General features: G+C 43.1%; 1 protein-coding gene across 2 annotated transcripts; it reads right to left on the reverse strand.

The window, feature by feature from the left end:
* Positions 1-4,425: 4,425 nt before the first annotated feature.
* On the reverse strand, positions 4,426-10,561 carry dhrs9 (dehydrogenase/reductase (SDR family) member 9). 2 transcript variants are annotated; one of them, XM_018741500.1, is made up of 6 exons: positions 10,277-10,561; positions 8,984-9,034; positions 8,413-8,727; positions 7,646-7,904; positions 7,385-7,548; positions 4,426-5,083 (listed from the first exon to the last, which is right to left on the reverse strand). In XM_018741500.1, the coding sequence occupies exons 3-6, from the start codon at positions 8,723-8,725 to the stop codon at positions 4,860-4,862; spliced, it is 960 nt and encodes a 319-aa protein (XP_018597016.1). In that variant the 5' UTR covers positions 8,726-8,727; positions 8,984-9,034; positions 10,277-10,561; the 3' UTR covers positions 4,426-4,859. The 2 variants fall into 2 exon arrangements, with proteins under 2 accessions (XP_018597016.1, XP_018597018.1); XM_018741502.1 differs by lacking the exon at positions 10,277-10,561 and adding an exon at positions 9,449-9,486.
* Positions 10,562-11,075: the final 514 nt, after the last annotated feature.

Raw genomic sequence — 11,075 nt, forward strand, 5'->3', positions numbered from 1 at the left:
ATATTCACCCCACCAAAACGGTACTGCTGAAAGAAGTTGGCGAACATTGTTTGAAATGGCCAGATGCATGCTCATTGAGAGTAAATTACCAGAAGAGTTATGGACTTATGCTGTGATGACTGCTGCAGTAATTCGCAACAGATGCATTAATAACAGAGTGAAGCAGACTCCATACTACATGTTGACAGGAAGAAAACCGGATCCGTCAAAGATGAGAGTTTTTGGATCAATGTGCTATGCATACAAACACGACAAAAAGAAGCTAGATTCACGTTGTGAGAAGGGAATATTTGTTGGGTATGACAAGAATAGCCCTTTATACCTAGTTTATTACACAGACACTGGAAAAGTCCTTAAACACAGGCTTCTCAAATTCTTCAAGAAATGTGCTGTCGAGCAGCAAACTCAAACTGACCCACAAATACCAGATGAGGATGTTTATGGGGGAAGTTGTTTGCCATCTAAGGTAACAACAAACATCACTGAACAGAGTTCAGGGAAGTCTCAAGATAGTGGAGACAAAACAGATCTTCAAAATGACGATCAGACTGAAAATATGCAGAATAGATGCAACCCCAAAAGGAACAGGAAAGCTCCCCAATACTTATCTGACTGCGTAACTGATATTGAAGATGATGATCAGATACTTACTAATATTGACTACTGTTACAGAATGTGTAATGTACCACAAACCTTCAAGGAAGCCATGAGTTCAACCAAATCACGGGTCTGGATTAAAGCCATGGAAGAAGAGATGAATTCTCTAAAAGAAAATGGAACTTTTACATTGATGGCTCTACCCGAAAGCAAATGTGCAGTGGGGGGTAGATGGGTCTATGCAATCAAGAACAATTCAGATAACAGTGAAACGTATAAGGCTAGATATGTTGCTAAGAGTTATAGTCAAGTAATGAGAAGAGACTATAAGGAAACTTTTTCTCCGACAGCAAATATCACATCAGTTCGTGTCTTGATGCAAATGGCAGCACAGTATGACCTTGTTCTACATCAGATAGATGTGAAAACGGCTTACTTACATGCTCCAATTGATTGTGAGATCTATGTGGAACAGCCAAAAAGGTTTTGAGGTAAAATCAGATACTGATGAAAAGCTTGTCTGTAAACTGAACAAGTCATTGTATGGTCTGAAACAGTCAGGTAGAAACTAGAATAAGGTACTGCATGATTACCTGAGTGAAAATGACTTTATGCAAAACCCTGCAGACTCTTGTGTCTACAGCAAACAAACTGAAAAAGAGAGAGTGATGCTGATAATCTGGGTTGATGATCTGATTATTGCTTCTAGTACCAACGAGTTACTAAATGATGTGAAAAGGATGCTGACAGCTAAATTCGAGATGAAAGACCTTGGTAAATTGAAACATTTCCTAGGCATTGATTTTGAGCAAATGGATGGAGTTGTAAAAATTAATCAAAAAGGGTACATCTTAGAAGGGTACAGTGGCGCGGTGGGTTGGACCACAGTCCTGCTCTCTGGTGGGTCTGGGGTTCGAGTCCCGCGTGGGGTGCTTTGTGACGGACTGGTGTCTTGTCCTGGGTGTGTCCCCTCTGGCCTTATGCCCTGTGTTCCTGGGTAGGCTCCGGTTCCCCGCGACCCTGTATGGGACATGTGGTTCTGAAAGTGTGTGTGTGTGTGTGTGTGTGTGTGTGTGTGTGGGTACATCTTAAAAATACTGGAAAGGTTCAACATGTTGAATTGTAAGTCCAGGTCGACCCCATGTGAACAAAAGCTAGAGTACAATGGTGATGGAAACTCTGTAAACCACACAAAGTATCATGAAGCAGTAGGTAGTCTGATTTATCTAATGACATGTACTAGACCAGATCTTAGTTGGGTTGTCAGTAAATTGTCTCAATCTATGTCAAAACCAAATGAGCAACACTGGTGTACAGTGAATAATGTGATGAGGTATTTGAAAGGTACACTAAACCAAGAACTGATGTACAAGAAGAGTAACGAGAAGCTGAAACTTGCAGCATACAGCGATGCTGACTGGGCATCAGATCCAAATGACAGACGAAGTATGACTGGATAGTGTTTTAGTCTAACCAAAAATGGTCCCCTCATTTCCTGGAAGTCAAAGAAGCAGCCTACAGTTGCTTTGTCATGCGAAGCGGAATATATGGCACTGGCTGCGACCACACAAGAAAGTCTGTACCTTGTACAACTGATGAATGGACTGGAAAGTGGATGTCAATATGCACCGGTAAAAATTTTTGAGGATAACCAAGGTGAAATTGCTCTTTCCAAAACCCTGTTTGTCAACAAAGATGTAAACACATTGACGCTAGGTACCACTTTATTCGATCAGCAATCAGTGTGGTAAAATAACAGTTGAGTACTGTCCAACAACAGAAATGGTTGCAGATGTGACGACTAAACCAATGACAAAGTATAAGAAAGAAAAGTTTGAAAGCTTTATGTTTGGGGCATAAATGTTGCTGATACAGGGATGTAACTGTGTGCTATATTGCAGATAGTCCTGTAGAGAATGAGAGCAAATGGGGGTGTTGGAGGTTCTATTCAGTGTGCTCTCATGTTGGTGAAGTATCGATCACGTGAACTTTGTACGTGATGTGTTCTGATGAAGCGCCTATGTAAATAAATGCTCTTCTCTGGTGTGAGCGTGTACTTTGTTACCTCTGTTAAGTATAATTACTTTACCACTTCTCAAACGCAGAGATGGCTGCGCCAACACTATGGACTACCATACCATTAAACAGCACAACCAGTACAGTGAGTGCAAGTTGCCTCAATATTTTACATTGCCTACCTGCTCTCTCACCTGCTTTGAACTTAGAATATATTGGTTATGACAACTGACTCAAGTCTGTCTTTCTCTCATCACACTGAAGCCACAACTCGGACCTGCAGATACACCCTGCACATCATCAGTATCCCTCCTTGTCTAACAACAGACTGTGCAACTACTTGTCCAGGCCATGGTGACATCCCATCTAGACTACTGCAACTCTCTCCTGTGTGGTCTTCCAGCTACTGCCATCAAACCTCTACAGCTGATACAGAACGCTGCTGCATAAGTTGTGTTTGACTTGCTGAAGCCTTCCCACGTATCCCTCCTCCTCGTCTCTCTGCATCGGCTTCCTATAGCTGCCCGGATGAAATTTAGGACTCCGTTTATAGCTTATAAAAGCATCAGTGGAACTGCTCCCAGATATCAACAAGAGCTGATCATCTGCTACACCCCTCCACCTCTGCCCACTTGGTGGTCTCATGCATGAAAGGTCCAAAAGTTTTTTTGCGACCGAAAGCTCGAAGGTTCTCGGTTCTGGCTCCGTTGTGGTGGAACGACCTCCTCCTCTGACTCAGAACTGCTGAATCTCTGTCTACATTTAAAAAAAGTCTTAAAACTCACCTCTTCTGGACTCCCTTCTCCCGTGAAATTTACATTACATTTATTCATTTAGCAGATGCTTTTCTCCAAAGCAACGCACGTCTCAGTGAAAAGGTGATCTCTTAAGTTCATATAATTTGTAAATGTTCATGCCCTATGACTTTGAAATCGTAACTCCCGATAACAACAATGGCTAAACCTTCACGCAGCTACTTGTGTAATGTAAATGTTTAAAAAATTTATTAGGAATGCGATTTTGAATTGTCGATTATTTGGATAAACCTTTATGCAGCTACTCATGTGATATACATTGGTTCATATGGTGGAAAGTAACAAACTGTACTTTAGAATCACGCATCTTTACTTAAGTCTTTCTTTCTGCTAATGTAATGCATACACTGTATTTTCTGTGAGATGTCGCTTTGGAGAAAAGCATCTGCTAAATGAATAAATCTAAATGTTATTTTGGAGTCCATTAATGCATCTTTATCTAGTCCTTCTTTTAATCCCGGATTTTTTGGTGCTACCTTTCTATTCTCTTTTACTACCGTCAACCTCAATCTTTAACTTAGCCATAATTTGGGAAACACGTTTTCTAAATATGAAAATCCGATAGCTGACTGTAAGCACGTGATCATTAATTGGCCAATCACGATTCAATTTTGCCTGTAAAAATTGGTGACGCCCCTTGTAACAGGCCCCAGAGGCTTTGCAGGAAGGTCGCTATACAGGGTTCAGTATGTTAGGTAGTACAGGTATGTCACAGTTGATGTGCCTAGGTACATCATAAGGCGTATGAGGTTAAAAAAAAAAAAAAAAGAGAGAGACACATTTAGGGTCTGCAGAACAAAAGTGGAGTCATAAGATTGGTTCAGTATTTTAAAATGAATGTTCCTTTACTGAGGGGGTGTGGTGGGGCAGCGGGTTGGACTGGGTCCTGCTCTCTGGTGGGTCTGGGGTTCGAGTCCTACTTGGGGTGCCTTGTGGCGGACTGGTGTCCCGTCCTGGGTGTGTCCCCTCCCCCTCCGGCCTTATGCCCTGTGTTGCCAGGTAGGCTCCGGTTCCCTGCGACCCCGTATGGGACAGGTGTGTGTGTGTGTGTGTGTGTTCCTTTACTTAACAGACACCCTTTTTCAAATTCTTTGTTACAGTCAAGAGTTCACAGCATGGTGTATGGGACACAGGAACTTGTTACTCTGATCTCATCACAGCTGGATGTAGGCCAATGTGCTGTGAGCACAATTACATTTGGTACCTAAAAGCTCCTAAAAACATTATGGATTCGGCCTTAACACAGCTACGGAAAAAACATTCCAAAAAATTAACATAGAATAAAATGAAGTTAAAATAGCACCTCTGTTGCAGCAGAACGCGCAGGACCCTCATCATAATTCCTTTTATATTATCTTTACTTAAAGGGAGCAGTAATATGAAGAACCATTGTAGTCTTCAATGTATGAGAACCTGGACTAACAAAAATGGCTAGATCACAGATTTCTTGGGTAGGACTGCATCTTTAAGAAGCACATAATCTGTGATACAGGTGGGCATGTAGGACAGCGGGAGCCAGAAAAACTTGGCATCCCACCCAGGCGAGTAGCGGGTGCGAGGATGGAGAGCGGCAATGGCATGTTCCATGCAGCTGACCACCTTCATCAGGTCCCTGTCTGGGAGCTTCGTAAGCTTTTCCTTCATCATTGCAGTGACTGGAAGACAGAAAATACATGCAACTATTACCAGGGTATGCAAAATGAAGGTAAATGTCAAAACAGAAAGTATTACAAGATACATCCAGTAGTGCAAATAAAACTATCATCTGCAAACAAAGAATGTGGACAAAACAACAGAAAAACTTAACAGTATTTTAATATCAAGGACCTAATAAACAGTAGGGCACTTTCTATTCTTTCTATTTTCTATGGGTCCGTCTATCCCTGACACTGCAGTTTGACCCGCTGTTCCCTTTTTCTGATACAGTTTGTTCTATTCTGAAAAACTTCAAACCTTTTTACAACGTTGTCATACAAGTCTTACAAGTCGTGAACTGTGTGTAATGAGAAACAATATCATTCTTCAAGAAGAAAACTTCCACTTGTGAGGAATGAAGAAGGTTGAAATTTACTCTACACTGTGCTCCACAACAGTTCAGTGATCTGGTAGCAAGACAGACCATTGAACGCATTTGATTTCATCCTGGTCTTGAAGAGCATTATCATTGTAGAATATGGGAACATCATGAGGGAACAGTTTTTCACACCATAGGGTGCACCTGGTTCTGTAAAATGGTCTCATATTCCTTGGATGTTCTACAACTATGCAGAGCAATCATCGGCCCTATTGACTCTCATTAGATGGCTGCTCATATCAGTACAGATCCTCCGCCATGTTTAACAGTTGGAAACTGACATTTGAGGTTGAAGGAACCCTTTAACTTTCTTCAAATGTAAACCTGTCTGGATGTTAGAAATAGGGTGAAAGACTATAACTTTTTTCCCATTGCTCTGAGGTCCAGGTTTTGCACTCCTTTCACCAGGTTATGCGTTTTTATATGCTGGTCTTGGGTACAAGTGGTTTCTGAATGGCAGCCCTGCAAAAAATGTCTGCTTTGGGAAGCTCACAATATACAGTTTTTGTTGAGACTGGGTCACAGAGGAGCTGATGCAATCCAATTTTTGAGGCTGTATTTCTGTGGCACTCAGGAACTATCCTATGAAGTGTCCATCTATCCCTGACACTGCAGTTCGACCTGCTGGTCCTTTTTTCAGATACAGTTTGTTCATCTTAGCCATATGCTGCCAATACTTTTGAGACTGTTCCCCTCAACACACACACACACGCTTTCTAAACCGCTTGTCCCATACAGGGTCACGGGGAACCAGAGCCTAACCCAGCAACTCAGGGCGTAAGGCTGGAGGAGGAGGGGACACACCCAGGACGGGACGCCAGCCCGTCACAAGGCACCCCAAGTGGGACTCGAACCCCAGACCCAGTAGAGAGCAGGACCCGGTCCAACCCACTGCGCCACCATGCCCCCTTCCCTTCAACCCATTAACTGACTTTGCAGTTTCTGTGACTGATGCACCCGCAATTTGAGCACTGACAATTGACCCCTTTGGATCTCTGTTAGTTGCCTTATGTTGCTTGGAAATCTCACATTTCAAAGTTTTAACTGTTATACCTCTGTTATAGCTGGCAGACACTGCTTACCCACAAGTCCAATATTACCTTTGCATCTGTGTTTGTTAGCTCAAAGATGACCTCCCTTTTATTGTATCCTAGCCATTATTTTGTTCACCCACTCTGTGTAACTGCATCACTGGAATACTAATAGTGGCTTATACTACATTTGCCTTAAATTTACATTTATTCATTTAGTAGATGTGTAGGGGGTGCGGTGGTGCACCAGGTTTGGCCTGGGCCTGCTCCCTGGTGGGTTTAGGGTTCAAGTCCCAATAGGGGTGGCTTGTGACAGACTGGAGTCCTGTCCTGGGTGAGTCCCCCCCTCCAGCCTCGCACCCTGTGTTGCAGGGTTTAACTCTGGTTGACCGTGACCCCACTTGGGAAAAGCTGTGTGTGTGTGTGTTGGCTAGAAGTGAAAGTACCAAGGAAGAGAATCCAGAATAAAACAGCTATAGCAACTACAACGGCAAATACATTTTGAACCTATTACTAAAAACAGTTATGTAAGTTATGAATTTAGTCATGAATCATGCCCAGAGTACAAATGGAGAATCTGAATGCCTCTGCTCAAAGTACAAACAGTGAAAAAGAGGATCTGAGTGTCTGCAGCTGGTGATATTAAGTAAGTACAATTGTGTAATACTTGCTCTAGAAAATAAAGATAAAGAATTCCATACTTGGGTATAACAAGAACTTTGAGCAGTTTAACAACCATTAAACTCACTTTAGTCTTACAAGAACATGCTTTTGTAACCAACACTGAGAGCATATCGCTTGTCCTCTAAGTCTTGCGTAAGTAACCTAACCGAATCCAGAGTGCACATTACCTTTGTCCGGATAATCATTTCCATATTCCTCTTTGGTTTCCTGAGGCAATTTCTCCCACACTTTCCTAGTACCCCTTAACACAAGTTCAGTGTCGGTCACAGCGGTTTTGAAAAAGCCAGGTTCAATGCAGAGGACTTTGACTCCAAAAGGTGCCATGTTCCTCCTGAAAAGATAAAGTACGCGTGTTTTTATGTTCGGTACCCTTTGAACAAGCAAAATTTCTAAGCAATGATGATTATCACAGCTCAGTCAAAACCTACCGGAGGGAGTCGTTAAAAGCTTCCACACCATATTTGGAGATGCAGTAGGGGCCACCAAATGGACTTATCCTCCCAAACACACTGGCGACATTTACCACCCGGCCCCTGGCTTTCTTGATGAGAGGGAGCACGCTTAGCGTTACGGCAATGACCCCACTGAGGTTCACATCCAGCATGGACTTGTAGTCCTCAATGGTCAGCCAGTCACAGGGTGCAGATGGCACAGAAACCCCAGCATTGTTCACCACAGCCCATAGGCCTGTGAAGAAGGGGCAGAAAAAGCAACAGTGAATTTTTCTGGTGAATTAAGCTGACATAATAAGGCATGTTTTTCAGAAATGTGATGAAATTCAAATAAAGCACTGAAATTCAAATGGATGAAAATGCACTCTATTTACGGTTGCCTTGAAGTCAAGGATCAATAGATGCTGGTTCCATTTAAATGACTATTGGTGACGCTTGGTTATTCATACCAGAAAAATCAAACCGTCTTACTTCCAATATAGTAGCCAACTGAAAACACTTAATTACTCGTATCAGTAACTGACACTACACTATACGTACCAGCAGAGATTTTAGATGGTGCTTTGAAATATAGAGGACAGAATATTTCTGCTTAGGTTATGGTAAGGACAAAAATAGACATTATGCACTGCTTTAATTAAAATATGAAGGATTGACTGAGGACAGTACTGCTTTGTACTACATCTAACACACCTAATATGAAATACTTAGATGAACATAAATAGAGCCCTGGCTTAGCTCACCTTTCTCCCCAACCTTGGCCTTTATAAAAGCTGCTGCTTTTTCAACACTCTCCTGTTGGGTGACATCCAGGTGGATGGTGGACAGCCTTTCAGAGCATGTCTTTTTCAAGTCTTCTTCCCCCTTTTCCGTGAAACAGGAGGCAATCACGCGGAATCCCTGCTTGTCCAGATGCTTCGCGAGCAAGTTCCCGAAACCAGAGTCACACCCGGTGATGTACACATATTTGTCCGACATATTAGGGACTCGTTTGATCTCTCTGTACCACCGATACAGAAATAAGAAAGCCACCAGGCCCAGGAGGTACAGAAACATTTCTAGAAAAAAAAGGGTTAATTTGATGTTTCATTGTTAATGCACTGCATTCTGCATGTCTGCTGTACAGAAATGATGTGCTGTACCCCCATCACTTGGACTATCCCCTGGTTTAACTGTATGCAGCTACTGGCAATTGGGCATAAAGGAATGCAAATTACTACAGATAACCAATATATATCTTACAGTGAATCCAGTAGAAAGAATGTAAAAAATACAATACAAATTATGTTGGTGATTTCCTCCAGCACATCTTACCTGAAATGGAGAACTGACCAGACTAGTCTTTGTCCCAGAAGCACTGGATTACTGCAGAGTGCACAAAGGAACCGTTATGAAACGGAATTCCGGACGGACTGGTAATTTATCAACAAGTGAAGTGTGACTAAGAGGCAACAACTTGGGAGATCAAATGAGAAAGAAGTGGGAGTGAACTTCCCTTCCCTTCCCAGATTCCCAAATTCTCTCTCACTCTTTGTTGGCAGATCACAAAGGTGGACAAATGCAGCTGTGATCTCAGGTGTAAAACACTGTATAATTGGCCACACAAGCTGTGTCATGAGCCGTAGGGAGACACTGTTCACAAACACATTGTGCTCCAAAACAGCTCAGTTTCAACTGCTGAGCTTTTGATGTTATTCACAGATTTGCTCATTCAACTCATTTACACACACAGTCTGAAACCACTTGTCCCAAGGGAGTCACAACATGCTGGAGCCTAACCTGGCAACAGGGCATAAGGGACACACCCAGGGCGGGACGCCAGTCCATCCAAGACACCTCAAGCGGGACTCGAACCCCAGACCCATCAGAGAGCAGGACCCGGCCAAACCAGCTGCGCCACCGCACCCCTGTTACTCACTTACTTACATGCTTTTGAGCAAAAAAAGTGAACACATGCTGAACCAGTGAAGCAGGTCAGTTTAGGAGCGCATATGACTTATGATGCTAGTAAACTGGAAACAAAAAATCAACAGAAAAAACGTAGCTTTTAATTTTACAGAACGCAACTATTTGTAATAAGAGCAGCGGAAATACTCGCTGTATTTTTATTTTATTTAGCGTTAACACCTCACACCCAAGCACTGGCTCGGCGACTTAATAATTATAACCCTGCTGTATATATATATATATTATATTTCAGCGAAACAAGAAGAAACTTCCTACACATGGTGAAGTAACGCAGCGGCTGCACTGACTGTGTAAACTTTATGTTGCGGCCAGTTCCTGACAGACGAAACCGGTCTCTTTTCACATCTCTGTGTCTGTCACTCAGCTGCCAGACACTTTTTTCATCGTGATGAAGCACAAGAGCCTGACTTGTCTTATCTCATCTTAACAACAATAGAAGTTCAATACAATTATTATTATAATTAATAACAAAAGATAAATCCAGCAGCAGCACCCGAAATTACCTTACTCACTATATTCCTGCCTATATAACATATTTTTTCCTTCCGCCCCCAAATGCTTGACACGTTCTGCTCGCGGACGATCGTCGTTATGACTTTTGTAAAATGGAGGAAAAAAAAAAAAAACGAAGCGACCTACCTGTCCGATAGCCGCCTCAGAACTGCCGAGACGAGTTGGTTAACTCTGAAAAACAGAGTAAACTGAAGATCGTTTTGCAAATCTTCCGGGTCTGAAAGAGAGCAAGGGAAAGCGTATGGACTATATGGCGCCACCTACTGCATTCAAGATGAATTTATTTATTTGTGGCACACGGCGCTTCTTAGAAATTCTGAATTATTATTGTTAGTACTGTTTTCGAAGTAATTCATATTGCTTTCCCCGAATGCTAATGACGACACTGGGAGTAATGTGGAGGACGGTTTAGTCGTTATTATAATTTTGTTAATCATGTCATAAAGGGAAGGGGGCGCGGTGGCGCGGTGGCGCAGTGGCGCAGTGGGTTGGACCACGGTCCTGCTTTCTGGTGGGTCTGGGGTTCGAGTCCCGCTTGGGGTCACTTGCGACGGACTGGCGTCCCGTCCTGGGTGTGTCCCCTCCCCCTCTGGCCTTACGCCCTGTGTTGCCGGGTGGGCTCCGGTTCCCCGCGACCCCATATGGGACAGGCGGTTCTGAAAATGTGTGTGTGTGTGTCATAAAGGGGGGGGAGTCCGGTGGCCCAGCGGGCTTGACCGGTGCCGTGGGTAGCCGGTCTGAGGCTCGAGTCCTGTTTGCTGTCTTTCTCCCTGTGCTTGCCTTCCCCACCATGCACTGCAGAGTGTTGTGTTTACTCAATAAGCACACTGAGAATGATTTTGTTAACTGGCACGTAGCCTCGTTTAATGTTCACGCTGGGTTTTCACAACCATGTGCTTTTTAGTATCTCCGCTAAATCCGCTTC

Source organism: Scleropages formosus, chromosome 12 (assembly GCF_900964775.1).
Source record: "Scleropages formosus chromosome 12, fSclFor1.1, whole genome shotgun sequence".
In the NCBI taxonomy this organism is placed as follows: Eukaryota; Metazoa; Chordata; class Actinopteri; order Osteoglossiformes; family Osteoglossidae; genus Scleropages; species Scleropages formosus.